Source organism: Anser anser (assembly GCF_964211835.1).
Source record: "Anser anser genome assembly, chromosome: 1".
Classification (NCBI taxonomy): domain Eukaryota; kingdom Metazoa; phylum Chordata; class Aves; order Anseriformes; family Anatidae; genus Anser; species Anser anser.
Window position 1 is genome coordinate 193,892,656 of NC_139720.1, and position 15,634 is coordinate 193,908,289.

General features: G+C 39.4%; 1 protein-coding gene across 8 annotated transcripts in view; it reads left to right on the forward strand.

Annotated features, from left to right (window-relative positions):
- The first annotated feature begins 960 nt into the window (after positions 1 to 960).
- The window catches only part of PSPC1 (paraspeckle component 1), a 67,959-nt gene continuing 53,285 nt past the window's right edge, over positions 961 to 15,634 (forward strand). For all 8 annotated transcript variants that reach the window (XR_014573935.1, XR_014573936.1, XR_014573937.1 and 5 more), the window contains exons 1-6: positions 961 to 1,486; positions 3,328 to 3,629; positions 6,098 to 6,193; positions 9,143 to 9,339; positions 14,491 to 14,575; positions 15,458 to 15,566. Coding sequence is in view for 2 of the 8 variants with exons in the window: in XM_083805014.1 (XP_083661140.1) it covers positions 1,100 to 1,486; positions 3,328 to 3,629; positions 6,098 to 6,193; positions 9,143 to 9,339; positions 14,491 to 14,575; positions 15,458 to 15,566 (1,176 nt within the window). In the remaining 6 variants the exon portion in view is untranslated. The remainder of the gene's footprint in view (positions 1,487 to 3,327; positions 3,630 to 6,097; positions 6,194 to 9,142; positions 9,340 to 14,490; positions 14,576 to 15,457; positions 15,567 to 15,634) is intronic.

A 15,634-nucleotide genomic window follows, 5' to 3' on the forward strand; every position in this document is an offset into this window, starting at 1 on the left:
AAAACTCTGTCTGAAAATCATGGCAATTTTATTATACAGTGTTGGCAATAACAAGTAACTACTACATTATCTCCTTTTTCCTATCTACTGAGCTTTCACTTTCTACAATGCAGTCACATCATTTCTAACATATGTTCCACTCCCTTTACACACTTACCAGTTTTTAAAATATATTTTGTTTTGCTATGAGTAGTTCCCTATTTCGACTCAGCATTTTTATTGAACGTTAAATATACTACAAACCATACCTCTTTGGATCCCATATTGATACTCTTCCCTCGTGTTCCTACACTGCTCAACTTCCTGCCTTTGCTGGGAGTAGATACCCTCCTCCTGTCTGTAGTTTCTGATTTTCAGAGCTTTAAATCTGGGTTCATTTCAATGCTCTGTACCCAAGATTCTGCTTCAGAAACAGGTGGGCTGAGAAAGTGATTCCTGCTGTTTAGAAACTAATGTTTTGTTTTGTTTTGTCTTTTTTTTTTTTTCTCCCAGATTTCTGGTACATGCTTAGAGGTACCTCAAATGGAAAAACAGATAGAATATTCCCCATCTAACATGGAAATCCCTCAGTAATGGATTCGTGCCTCTCTGCGATACCATGCAGCAGTTGAATTCCTGGTTGAAGCACACAGATCAAACTAAACAACTAGCAAACCAGACACACAAGCATCTGAAGCACAAGCGGGTGGGGAAAAACATAGCCCTGTACTATAGCCCTGTACTACAGCCCTAACTACAAGGAGTGCCCCAGCAACACAACGTGTGACTTCACACCTCTGAGAAGCAAGCCACCACCACCTTTCCAACACAAACCCTTCCCTGTGCCCCCTGCACCCCCCCCCCCCCGCCCCGCCCCGCCCCGCCCCGCCGCGGCGGCCATTACAGCCGCCCCCCACTCCCCGCCGTGCCCCACGGCGCATGCGCGGCCCCCGCCGGGCGCGCGGCGGCGAGGGGCGGGGCTCCCCTCAGGGACGCTGCAACTCGCCGAGGGCGGCCGCGGCGCCATTTTGAATCGGCTGCGGGTGGGAGGCGGCGGAGGTGGAGGCAGGCTCGGCGTCCCCCGAGAATCAACCAGCGAGAAGGGAGCGAGGCCCCGAAGATGGCCGCGAATCGCAACTTAAAGCAAGTGAGGATCGAGAACAGCTCGCCGGCTGCGCCGCTGGGCATGGTGGGGGGCGGCGGCGGCGGCGGCCTGAAGGGCTTGCGAGGCCTGGAAGCGGAGAGTGAGGCGGCGGCTGCGGCTGCCGCCATGGCGCTGGTGCCGGGTAAAGAGGCTGGAGACGAAGAGCAGGAGGTCGGCTTCACCATCGACATCAAGAGCTTCCTCAAGCCGGGCGAGAAGAGCTACACGCAGCGCTGCCGGCTGTTCGTGGGCAACCTGCCGACCGATATCACCGAGGAGGATTTCAAGCGGCTCTTCGAGCGCTACGGGGAGCCCAGCGAGGTCTTCATCAACCGGGACCGCGGCTTCGGCTTCATCCGCCTGGTGAGGGTTGGCGTGAGCCCCTGCGGGTTGCTTCCTGACCCAGCCTTTGCAGCCGGGACACCCCCAGCCCCCTGCTCCCCGCTCTCCCCTCACCGCTGGAAGAAGGCAGCAGCTGCCCCCCGCTGTGTTTTTTCCTTTGCTGCTCCTGCTGTTCCCTCAGCTTCCTCGGATTTCCACTCCCGTTCCCTCTTTGCCTCAATCCATCCAAGCCAGAGGCCTGCGTTGTGAGCAGCCTCCCCTGCCCCTTGCCTTCGGGTTTCCAGGGCACCGCTGGGAGCCCCTGCTGCTTTTGGGGCTGCTCTCAGGGTTTTTCCACCAGTTTACAGTTTAGGTGCTGCTACGGGTGCTCCTGCAGCCTGTAACTCTTCAGTGACAGGAAGACATGGTTGTGAGATCTACATTATTCATGTAATATTTGTAGAGATTTTATTTATTTAATTGGGAGCATTTAGCATACTTCAGAACTGGAAATGTTACCTCTTTGTGTCGAAACAAATTTAAATCTGTGCAGCTCACTATGAGTGTAGGTTTGGCCTATGAAAACACAGTTAATTTTAAAGACTGAACTGGTTTGTTTTGAAATACTACTACTTGCACATCTTGAACGCTAAGAACACAATTTCAAAATTGCAAAGAATTGGGAACGTCGTTTGTCTGAATTGTGTCCAGATAAGGCTAGATTTTAGGGTTCATACAATTTAATCAGTATTATCTCAACCATGCAGAAGAAGCATCATCCTAAAAGCTTGTCATCCTGCATTTAAAATTTTCAATTTAATGTGTAGCATTAGTTTTAATGACTGCCGTGTTTAGAAGGCTCTGTTTCATCTAGTTCTGAGAAAAGAACTATAAAGTTTTTAAACACTTGAAGTGTTTTGGGTGAACCTGGTTACGATTTTTTTGTATATTTTACTGGTTAGGATTTTGTATCTTTTTGGTTGTCGAAGATAAGTGCAAAGATAAGTAGCATTTTGCTATATGCTTTTGACCACGACAAAATCTCCCAACCTGAAATATTTTTCTGGAGGAAGTGTGATAGATTTGCATATATTACTCAGTTTTGTATGTAAGGTAGATTAGATATAGTATTTATCTGAATGTCTGTTTTCTGTTATATTTAGGGAATATACTATTTTCTAACATTTTATGTAGTTGGTTGAACTGGAAAAATGCCTATGATCTAAAGAGTTCTTTAAATACAAGGGTTTGCAGGTATAACATTTGGTAAGAATTTCTGAAATGAGAAAAAAGCAGCTATTGAGACAGATTTTTCTTGTGGATATTGGTGCAGAAAGGCCATAAATGTGAGAGGAATGAATACATGAGCAAAGAAGGTAATTTCATTTCTTGATGAACTTTGAATCCATTTAGAGTTCATCCAACAAGAGTAATGAGCATGTGTGATATTTTTCATTCAAATAATATTTTCATTTATTAAAAAAGAAAATAAAACATTTTAGATTCTTTAGTATAACTTCTGAAAATGTTGTTAACTAATATATGAATATAAATACTTCAGTAGGTATATGTGAAAAACCGTAAAGTTTTCAATTCTACTGAAAGCCTTTACCAAAGCAGCATCTAAGTCCTCTAATGTGCAACAAAAATTTACATCCAAGTCATGTTTTAGAATAAACCACAGGGAATGAAAAATGCATGTTCTTTCATTCCGTGGTTAGGAACTTTTGGGTGAAAAAGAATGCTGAATGACCCTAATGCAAATGTGCTCAAATTAAGGGAAGAAAAACTGCTACTTTTCTGGGGGAAAAATAAACAATGCAAAAGCACTGTCTGTTGTCCTTGCAAATAAAATATATAAAATATTTTATATCTTGAAAAAGGAATCTAGGACACTGGCTGAAATAGCAAAGGCAGAACTTGACGGTACAATTTTGAAGAGCAGACCACTTCGAATTCGATTTGCTACACATGGAGCTGCCCTAACAGTCAAGAATCTTTCACCTGTGGTTTCTAATGAGCTGCTGGAACAAGCTTTCTCTCAATTTGGGCCAGTGGAAAGAGCTGTTGTTGTAGTAGATGATCGTGGCAGAGCTACAGGAAAAGGTTTCGTAGAGTTTGCAGCAAAACCTCCAGCACGGAAAGCTCTAGAAAGATGCAGTGATGGGGCATTCTTGCTAACAACGTAAGTTCACAGGTTTTTGTTTGAATTTGTGTTGAGTATGTATTTCTAATGTGAAAAAAAACATTCATGGGCATTTCATAGTTCTTATTTCAATTGATGAAAGTTATGAGGTGAGAAATTCAAGTGATTTACATGAATACTCGAAAATACACTGGCTTTTTTTTTAGTGTGGAGAACCACATTTTTCTGCTGACTACTTACAAGTCTTTCAATTACTGTATTGGAGTCCAATAGCAATGTTTTGTTTTTCCCTCCTTGTTTAGTAGGGCTTTTCCTAATAAGGCTTTATTTTCATTGATTGAACTCTTTCTGATCCCAGTAACAATATGACAAAATATTCTTTTGTTTCTTGGCAAATTAATACACTACATTACTGACGTTTCTGTAAACTCAGGAAAATGTTTTTGTGTTTATTTCTATCAACAACTTTTATTTGTGGCTTGTTAAGCCATAAGTAATTCTTTTTTTTTTTTTAAATAATTTTTGAACAAGTTGATGGCAGTTTCTGGAAGTCTTTGAAGAGCAAGCAAGCTTGCAGATTGCATCACTTCTCTCTAACATCTCTTATTTCTGTACTTGATGAGGAGAGTTGTTAACGGCTGTACTTTCACACGTTAACTTGTGACATTTTCAAATGTTTTCTTAGAGACAGTGTGAAATGATAGATATTTAGGAATGCATTTCTTTCCCCACCCTTATCGTTTGAGAAAGTAAGGCTGTGATTCTACAGCATTGAAGCTTGCTGTCATCAAATCAGGGAACATGTAGTTCTGTTTCTCTTCCTGCACTGACTGTGCTGTTGATCTCTTTAACTGCTTGAGAACTGTTCTTGATGCTTACATAAGCCATTTGTGCTTGCTGAATCAACATAAAATATTCAGTTGTTTTTGTTAAGTTCATTTTTGACCATCTCAAAAAGTGAAGAGATTGCAGGTGGGGAAAAAAGTTTGAAACTCCTCTTTCTGGTGATAATCTCATAAATCTTGTCACTTAATTGAATCCTGATTATCCGACCAAGTAGATGCATAGTAAATTCAGTCTCAGGAAGTCTCTGTTGTCAATAGGCACCAGCAATTGATTCCTTCTTGTTCTTGTCTGGATTTTCTTGGCGTTAGGATTTGGGTGGAAGCATGGTGAGCCAAACCAGGCAACTAATCTAGTTCAGTGAATGCTATAGAGTTACATGAGTACTATTCTGGGTGTGAGAGATGTGGCAGGGAAAAGAAGCTAGGATACAAGGGAGGGTAGTCTTGTTTTAGTAGCTGCTGGATAGTTTTGTTTGATGGACGTGATCATCTAACCATGGCCTGTGTGAGTAAAAAGTACTTGATCTTTGTCTTGCTTAAGTGGCTGACATGTTCCTTAATGCACAGTTGCAATCATAATTAGTATGAATCTGCTGCCATGCAATTTTCTTAATGTTTTGCTTCAGAATCAGAAATTTCACGTTTTAGGTGAGATTCCTTTGCCTGATTAGAATTTTTTTTTCAAATCGTGGGCCAAATGCATCAAAACGAGGCATTTGAAGCATGAATGTAGAGATTTAAAATTGTTCTTTTAAATCATCAGCTTGTTACCCCCACAGATCATTTGCATTTAAATACCAGAACAGCCAGCAATTGTCATGCAGATAATCTTAGGAAAAATAGTTACTAAGTTGTGCTCTGTGATTAGACTTTTTTTTATTTGCCTCAATACCCAAAGGTTTCTTTTCCAGCTGTCCATGTTGTTAAAATACACTTTTTTTTCTCCATGAAAAGATCCATACATTAAAGTGTGGAACAAAATGTTAAGAGCTGGCATTCTGAAAATAGCAGCTTTGTAGCTCTTTTGTTACAATTTTAAGATCTTGTTTGGGTATTTCCAAAACTGGTACAGAGTTTTTTTTAATACAGTTCAGGATTATATTCTGCTATCCTTGCATTAGCTAACACTTGCTTTTGATTACTTGCTCTGATACTGAGAAGTCAAAGAATGAGCTTTAAATAATTTATGCAGAAGTCATTTTCTAATCATCATTGGAAAAATAATGACTAATTACCAAGCTTTTTTAATTGCAGAGTAACTTTCAAAACTAAGTCTTTATATTCTGTGGAAGTATGAATAGGGTGAGTGCTCTGATTTGGGTTTGGTCCTTTCCAAATATAATCATGGTCACCACATTGCCTTTCTGATGAAAATGTTTTTGAGATTTTAAAAATCTTTAAATATTCCTGTACTTCACAACAAACAGGACTACATAATGTAAATTGTATTTTATAGGTAGAATAGCTAGTTTTGGGTGCAGAACCAATAATCACTTTCAAAGATAAATTTCCAACAAATCTTGGTTTTAAAAATTATTATTTAAGAAGGATTTGCAAAACTTAGGACTTCAAGATAACATGCTATTTTTTCTAGAGAGCATCTTCAAGATCTTGAACAGTTTCTTTTACGGTTTTAATTATTGAACTGAAATTCTCTTCCAGAACGCCTCGACCTGTTGTTGTAGAACCAATGGAGCAATTTGATGATGAAGATGGGCTTCCAGAGAAGCTAATGCAAAAAACACAACAATATCACAAGTAAGTTGCGTTAAATCAATTTTTTAAAATAAAGTTAAAGTTGCTTTGTTAGCTTAGTAAATATACACTATTTTTTATTTCAAGTTTGTGTAATTGGAAGGAATATTTTGTATGCTTATTTTACACAGCCAAGAGCAAAGCCAGACATTAGGTCAGGTAACTTCTTCCCACAAAAAGGTGCCGTGTCATTTTGTATTCAGAATTAGAATAGTTCAGTTGGAAGGGAGCTGCAAGGATCATCACATTCAACCACCTGAGCTGTTCAGGGCTAACCAAAAGTTAAAGCAGATCATTGAGGGCATTGTCCTAATGCCTCTTGAACACCGACAGACACGGGGCATTAACCATCTCTCTATGAAGCCTGTTCTAGTGTCTGACCACCCTCACGGTGCAGAAATTTTTCCTAGTGCCCAGTCTGAACCTCTCGTGACACAGCCTTGTGCTGTTCCTGTGCGTCCTGCAATTGAATCCCAGGGAGCAGAGACCAGCATATTCCTCTGTACCTCCTTGCTCAGGGAGCTCCAGGGAGCGGTGAGGCCACCTCTTGGCTTCTCTTTTCCAGACTGGACAACCCAAGCGTCCTCAGCCTCCCCTCACGGGACATGCCTTCCTGCCCTTTTACCAGCTTTGTTGCCCTCCTCTGTATGCTTTCAAGTACCTTAACATCCTTTTAATGTTGTGGGGCCCAAAATTACAGACAGTGTTCAACGTGGGGCCACACCAATGCTCAATATAGCAGGAGAATCACCTCTTTCGACTGTCTGGTTATGCTCTGTGTAATGCACCCCAAAATGTGGTTTGCCCAGGGCACACTGCTAGCTCATGCTGAACCTGCTGTCGATCAGCATCCCCAGATCCCTTTCTGCTGAGCTGCCCTCCAGCCTCTTCTCCCAGTCTGTGCCTGTGTCTGGCATTACTTTGTCCCAGGTGCAGCACCCGGCGTTTTCCTTTGTTGAGCTTCGTGCTGTTGCTGATTGCTCAATGCTCCAATTAGAATTGCTAGAATCATAAAATCATAGAGGTTGGAAAAGACCTTCAAGATTATCTGGTCCAACCATCACCCTGCTAATAATGTCACCCACTAAACCATGTCCCTAAGCACCATGTCCAGCCTTTCCTTGAACGCCCCCAGGGATGGTGACTCCACCACCTCCCTGGGCAGCCTGTCCCAATGCCTGACTGCTCTTTCTGAGCAGAAATGTCTCCTCATTTCCAACTGAACCCCCCCCCCCCCCGGTGCAATTAGAGGCCATTCCCTCTAGTCCTATCACTAGTTACCTGTGAGAAGAGACTGACCGCCAGCTCCCCACACCTTCCTTTCAGGTAGTTGCAGAGAGCAATGAGGTCTCCCCTGAGCCTCCTCTTCTCCAGACTAAACAACCCGAGTTCCCTCAGCCGCTCCTCACAGGACTTGTGTTCCAGGCCCTTCTCTGGACACGCTGTAGCACCTCGATGTCCTTCTTGTAGTGAGGGGCCCAAAATTGAACACAGCACTCGAGGTACGGCCTCACCATAGCAGAATACAGAGGGACGATCGCCTCCCTGGTCCTGCTGGCTACACTATTCCTGATACAAGCCAGGATCCCTCTGCGATGTCCTACATTCCCTAAATAGAGTCAGCAGCACCTCCCTGTTTAGTGTCAGCAGCAAACTTGTTGAGGATGCATTCCACTCCAGCATCCAGATCATTGATAAGTGTTGAACAGAACTGGCCCTAGAACTGAGCCCTGGGGAATACCACTAGTGACACCAGCCAGGTACAGCCCCATTGACTACAACCCTTTGAGCTCTACCATTCAGGCAGTTTGTCACCCGGTGTAGTGTGCGCCTGTTGGGCAGTTGGACTCTGCAGTCTTTGTAGGTCTCTTCCAGCTGAACTGTTCTTTGACACAAAACAGTGTGACATTTAGGATTGGATAGGACCTTTCTAAGTTCTCCTAATTATAGTGAAATTGAGACTTGAATCATTAGTTTAACTTTCTGTGGTTTTATTAAAGTCGATGGTTTCCTGGTCTCCACAGAAACCAATTGGAGGTTATTGATAGTCAGTGTATATTCTTTTGTGGACTCTCTCTAGAGAAGCTGTGGATGCCCCATCCCTGGAGGTGTTTAGGGCCAGGTTGGATGGGGCCCTGGGCAACCTGGGTGGCATCCCTGCCCATGGCAGAGGGGTTGGAACTAGGTGGTCTTCAAGATCCCTTCCAAACCACTCTGATTCTGTGACTTGGGGTGTGATCTGATTCTGCAGAGATTTGTACACCCACAGACATTATGTCCTCTGATTAGCCCCTTAACTTTGTAAAGTCAGTGGGATGTAAATCTTGGCAGCTTCTACGGTTCAGATAAAATTTTGAGCATAAAAGAAAGTCTTGAGCACAAGGTGAAAGAAGAGTTACATAATCTCATTAAAGAATAATTGTTGATTTTGAGATGTGATTACCATTTAAAAACCATGTTGCTTGAAACTGAAACACTTACTCTGTTAAGCAGGTAAACCTGCAGAATAACACTTAAAATATAGCAGTGTTACAGTGTTCACTGCTAGAATGTAAGATAAAACCTTGACTCCGTTATTTAAAGATTCTTACTGATACTCTGAGCTGTTCAGTAAGCTGTTGTATGTACTTAATTGCTTGTATGAATTGACCGCTTTAGAAAGCTGAACAGCTAATCTAGTGTAACAGCTTAATATTTTATACCATTATAAATATGAATTTTTATCTTAAAATTAGATAAATTGAACAGATTTTTATTTGGAAAATTTCTCTGCTCAGGTTACTTATATTACCTTAACAGCTAAATTAAGCGTTGTCAAACTGGTTTACGTCATAATAACCTGATTTAAAGTCAGGTCTACACTTGAAGTGATTGTTCAGAAATTCTTTGGCTGTTACAGCTGTTGATCGAAATGTGTCCTTCTGTACATTTTAACTGCAAAATTTTTATTAGGGAAAGAGAACAGCCTCCGCGTTTTGCTCAACCTGGAACATTTGAGTTTGAGTATGCTTCACGTTGGAAGGCTCTTGATGAGATGGAAAAGCAACAGCGTGAACAGGTTGACAGGAACATTAGAGAAGCCAAAGAGAAACTAGAGGCAGAGATGGAAGCAGCTAGACATGAGCATCAGCTAATGCTGATGAGGCAAGGTAAAAACCAGCTAATCTACTAGTATTAAATTTTTTTTTTCTCAGATTTTCTTTCTGTAGCATATTGAGCTATATGTTAAATGCAGAGATTTTTGCTAGACACTATTGAATTAAATGCATTGAACTGAGAAAAAGGAAGTAGTTTTTCCCCTTACACATGCTTCTTGATGACTGGCAGTGATGGATTAAGAAACTGTGAAAAGGGAGATTGCCTAGGTCTGTGTCTTCACTTAAGTTTGTCTAATGTAAGTAGTTCGTGTAAAGAGAATGAGTGGTAGCTTCACATTCATTGGTAAAATTATTTTCTGCTTTTGATGTTGCTTATGGTACAAGAGAAGAGGACTAAGCACTGTTTGTGGGCCCTGTGCAGGAAAAAATTCAAATGATACCTCCTATTTATTTGGACTGTCTTGTGACAGATACAGATCAGACTCTGATACAACTTGAAATATTCCAATAGCTAATTTTATATTCTTTTTCTTTTGAAACCCAACTGAGAAGTCTGTATGTATGATCCTATAGGTAATAACTGAATAAGTGACATTTGTTGTTATTTGCAGTCATTCTTGCAACCATTCTTACAATCATTCTTGAAATCCTGAAATCATGTGTCCCTCTTCTGTAATTGTGTGGGCATGTTCTCTCCCTGCTCTTGCAGGAAAGAAGTTGTTTTCAAGCCCTACTTTGAGAATGAAGTTGGGTGGAGCTTGTGCTTGAGCAGAGAGGGCAGTAGTAGGGCAAGTACCTGGTACTTTCTGCTTGTTAGTCTTCTTCCCAAAACGCTTTTTTCCCAAAATGCTGTAGACATGCAGTTACTACTTTTTGTGTTGCTTTCCAGCTGAGGTCTGTTGAACACCATTTGATTTTAGTTCACTGTATGTGACTCCCATTACAAGACTTCTGAGTCCTGATTTTTGATTTTGCAAAGACTTTAGATTTTGAAATCAGTTTCTCAAGGTTCTTTGCACGAATGCAACGCTGAAATATTTTAACTTGTTAAAAAAATAAAATTTTAAATGAAGGGAGATCATGGCTACCTAAAAAGATTCTTATCCTTAGCCTTAAGTCGTGACTGTTCAATAACTAGCTTGAAAGTCTGAATGGGCTTGGTCATTTTAAAGGTATTTGAAGTTCTTGAGATTCTAAGTAGTAACATTTCAAAATTTAAACCCAGGTAACTCATGCAAACTTTCTGTTGCAATTATTTGGCGTTACCTATAGCTTTACTCTTAAGGGTTTTTTTGTTGATAGTGCAGCATCCCTCCGCGAGAATGGTTCATCTTATTTTTTTCCTGCTGACTTGAATGACATTGAAAATACCTGCATGAGGTGGATTAGGATATTCACTAGATTAGTGGCATTAAAACCACCTTCATTCTTTGTTTGTCTGGTTACATTGAATATAAACTCATAGTCTCTTAAAATCAACTTTAAAATGTTATCTTAACTGGAAAAGAGTTTAAAGAAGCATATTGCATTTTCTTATTTAGTATTCCACTATTCAAGTTCTGCTACAAATGGAAACTGTCATTAGAAAAAGTTCACCTAGCCTGTTTTTTCTATACCAATGTGCTAGTATTTAATGAGAATGCATGTTTATATAAGAACTTGAACTGAAATACGGAGCATAATAAAATCAAAACCAGTTTTGAAATGCCAAATAGTTGTCGTACCACCTGAAATTGTCATATTCTAGGTGAGGAATGTTAATGTGATATAACAACAATGCATGTAATACACAGTACCCCCCCCAATCCTTTTTTTTAACCAAGCCTGCATTAATTAGATACATTTTTTTAATTTTGTGTGTGACTATTTGATACTGGTAAAGATGATTCAGTGCTGAGATTCAGTTTAGATATGTTTATCTTTGGCTTCACTAATTGTGAGTTGGCAGTGCTAATTCCAGTTCTAGAGTTGTTATTCATAACTTATTTTCAGAATTTACCTGCTGCCTGTACTTGAGGGCAAGGTTAGGGATATCTTTCTTAAATTATCATGCCTGAATCATGTTCTAACTGAGATCTAAGACAGTGGCTTGTTACTAATATAGGTCTTAATGGTAAAAATCGGGAGAAAAGGGTTTGGTATGTTTCATGGATACTAGGGTTTCTTTTAGAGACAATGAAGGGGAAAAAAAGTTTTAATTTTTTGAATAGCTATTAAGATCCACTTTTATATGGAAAGGGAAAAGAATTACTCCTCCTGCTAAAGAGCTACTAGAATATGAATGGTTTTGATGCTAATATTCCAGTGAGGAAACGTGTCTTTTGTTACAGTGGGAAGAGGTTTTTTCCATCCTCCTTGATTAGCAGAGTGATTCTGCTTCATACTAAACAACTTGGAATTCTACTAAGATACTTAGATTTCTGCTTATTGACGTACAGGTATATGACTTGCCAAGCTCTAGTGGTTAGTAAATATTACTTCTGTTTCTTTTTCTCTTACCAGCTTCGGGGTGTATGAAAATCAGCTAGTTTTTCCTGTATTTTTACATTAGCTGCCTCTAAAACTTGCTGGTCTGAACCGTCTCTGGGAGTAGATGGTTCAGACCGTACCAAGAATATTTATTAGCGATGAGCTAATTTTAAGAAAGATGCAGTGAGACTTGAGGCATCAAAATCTAGAATTAATGTTTTTGTTCTGATTTCGAAGTGTATTGAAACAGTTATTCTGAAATGTGGACTGTAAAGCTGCAGTATAGTAATTGTCAGGCGCTAAAAGGATGAGAAGGATGAGCTTACTACTGTCCATATACTCCTGCAGATGAAGGGAAAAAAGTTTTATAAAAATTGCTTTATCAAAACTATTAGGACTTGCACTAGAACATACTGGCATAAACACTTGGGTTTTCATGGTGTGGTATTAACACTGGAGAAGGAGACTTCATTCTTTTGATATGTGTAATTTTTCACTTTTAAGTGTCATGTTTTGACAGACTGAGTCAGAAGTGGTTTGTAAAGCAGAGTACGTGTTTCCATGTGTAAGTAAGTTGGCATGATGTTTCTGATCTACATATTGCTGGTATGCTTCAGGCTTTTGTAAATATGACAATGGTGGTTAAGTAGTTTATCAAAATAATGGAAATCTTGACTAAACGTAACATGAAACTTCATTCTTTGGCTATATGGAAATTAGACATTTGCTTTCAATTTTTAGAATCTGAAAAATTAGCTAAAACAACCTAATCTGTTTGGATTTGTTATTTTTGCTTGCAGGATTAATTCCTCAGGTGAAAGTACACTTTAACCTTCAGTCCTGTGCTCTGCAGGAAGTTGAATATTGAAGACCTTGCTTTCTTCTTTTCTTTTTATTTTTTTTTTTTGTAGCACAAGAAGGTACTGAAGCTAATAGTCATGCTTTCTGGCTCTTCTATCACAGCTATCTGCTTTAGTGTAGGTTTATTTCTGTTCAGGGAAAGGGCCCGTCCCCAACATATGTCAGTTCAGAATTAACAGCATTGCAGATCTTCTAATATGAGCGGCTCTGTGCACAGCCTGAACATCCAGATCTGTATTTTCATTTGGCTAGTAAAGCTTTGTGCCAAGATTCTGCTGTGGACAAATGGTACTGAATCCAATTATCCTGCTTGAGCTTTAAAGTACAAACAATTTTGGTGAGGGCAGTAGTCATAATTATGCCTTGAAAAAAATTTAGAGACTGGGAAAACCAGGACTATACAATTTAAAGGGAATGAAATAATAAATTCATATCAATTAGTGATAGAAGGCAAAAAATCCTGTTTCAGTATATTAATGTTATAAAAAAAAAAGGGGGGGAGTACTACATAAATAGGAAAGAAAGTAAAGACAACTTAGAGGAAAATACCTTTTCCCACAGTGGGCAGTGTTGAATGCAGGACAGGTGGATTCTTGATCTGAGTTAAATCCTGAAACAGTCTAAAAATTAACTAAAAAAAAAAAAGTTGAGTTGTATTCTGAAACAATTTGAAGGTTATTCTTAAAAGTTAGTGGCATTCCTTGAGTATAACATTGGCCAAGTCTGCTGTGGCATGTGCTGTTGAAGACGCAGTCCTCAGGCTTTGTCTTATGAGTGAATCTTCATTCTCTGTTGATTTTGCAGAAGAAATGGGAGAAAAGCAAGCCTGCAAAATCTGCTTGAGAGGAAGGACTTCTGTTGTCAATAAGGATATTATCTAGTAAAAATCTGGTAATCTTCTTTGTTAAAAGAAAACAGATACGTAATATTTTGGTAAAATGTAGTGATGTGAAAGATTAAGTTGTAATATATACTGCTGCAAGTTTGAAAGTGATTTGCATAGCTAATAAAGGTAATTAATGTAGTGAAGAAACACATAGAAATACGTGGAGTATTCAAACTAAAGCGTTAAAAGCGTATAATAGGTGGTAGGGTGGAATTTTCCTCATGGTGTCCGTAAATAAGATGTGGCCAATGTTGTATGAAGATAGAAAAAGCAAACAACTGCTTTTCTTGTAATGAGTGGTAGAGTTAATATTCATTGAAGAATGTATGAATTTCCAGGGAGAAATCAGTAACAGGACTGGTCAGAAGCAAACACAGCTAAAGCAATTACCTTTCGCTGGGGCTTGCTTTTAAGAGCGTACAGCTATTCTCTCCAGTGGTGTTAAAGATCAGGCATTTGTAAGTCAGTATAAGCACAGTCATGTGATTAATCTCTATAAAGACTCAGATCCCATGCACCAGACATACATTTCACTTTTTTTTGATGTGCCATGCAGTTGTTTGCAATAGATAGTGGAGAGTATGTACTGTATTTGTTTTCTTGCTAGTGTGACTTCAGCAGTGCACAGCATTGGGAAAACTGATGCCTTACCAAAGATACAAAACCAGGACATCTTCTAACTGATCTTTTTTTTTTTTTCCCTACTGTTCTCTTTGTTTGAGGGCTTCAAATTTCTGATTCCATAATCCGCTTTGGAAGCATTCCCAGTTGTCTACCTTTCCATGGTTCTGTGAGACTTGGATCTGGTGTGTTTTTTCATATGCCAAACTTAGTTCTATGGGAAGGAACCAGTTAAATGCACTGAGAAATTTCTTTTGTTTTAAAATTGAACACGAGAATGACAATCTGATGGCAGTAGCATTTTTTGAGTTTCCATATTGTAGATTGAGAGCTTTCATCTTTATTACATTTTTTAATCCTGTTAGATCTCATGCGACGCCAAGAAGAATTGAGGCGTTTGGAAGAACTTCGGAATCAAGAACTTCAAAAACGCAAGCAGATACAGTTGAGGTATTCTGTCTTGTCCTGTGTGAAGTTTTGGCAGTAATTTAAAGGACACGGCTGTTGTCAGCCTGCATGAATTTAGATAACTGTAGTGTGTAGAACTTTTAATACCAAATACAAACACTTCCGCTGTTTAAAAGCGTTTCAAAAGCATAATGTGGTACGTTTCTGTTAATGTTCTAGCACAGAAAAGTGGTAATTTATGCTAATATAAAAGAATGGTTACAATTATTTCTAGTACTTCTTTAATTTTATTTCAGCTCTGCTAGTTCTGTTGTAAATAACCGAGCTTTCTAACTAGACTAGAAATGTCTTCACGGAAATGTTTCATGTCATGATTTGTTTTAAACATCTGATGGAAGAAGCATATCTCTGTAGTAGAACACGCTTCTGAGATCTAGGGGCGTTCATATTCGTGTAGAATAGTAGTGTTGCAAACTTGTAAAATTTGGAAAATTATAAAATTTAAGAAAATCTATTAATTGAGCCTGTGTATTTGGATTTCTACTTATGCACTTAAATAACAAATGTGGATGAGAGAAAAGAACAAAATACTTTGCAGAGTTAAAAATACGGCTTTCAGCAGTGTTGAAATAATTTAATTTGTAGTGACTTGTTGGGGGGAAGAAAAGTGTTTTCACTTGCTTACTAGTTAGAACAGGTAAGCTGTAGCTGGAAGAACAGGTATAGAATATACTGGTATTGTGAATACCTGCATACCAGTTAAAAATACTTCAATAATAAGCTTATCAGGTGGACTAAATTAGTTCCTTACACTGAATAAAACAGGAAATAACAACTAGTTTTGTTTGTGCTTGATGTTAGCTCCTGGGACTGAGTGAACAGGTCATGAGTCTAAGTTGACATAGTTTTTGAAAAATATTCTAGACACGAGGAAGAACATCGACGACGTGAAGAGGAGATGCTACGGCAGAGGGAACAGGAGGAACTGAGACGACAGCAGGAGGGAGGATTTAAGCCAAATTTCATGGACAATGTAAGTAAATTCTGCCTGACTAAAGTCAAATTTGAAAATATTGTACTCTTTAATATACAGTCTATCTT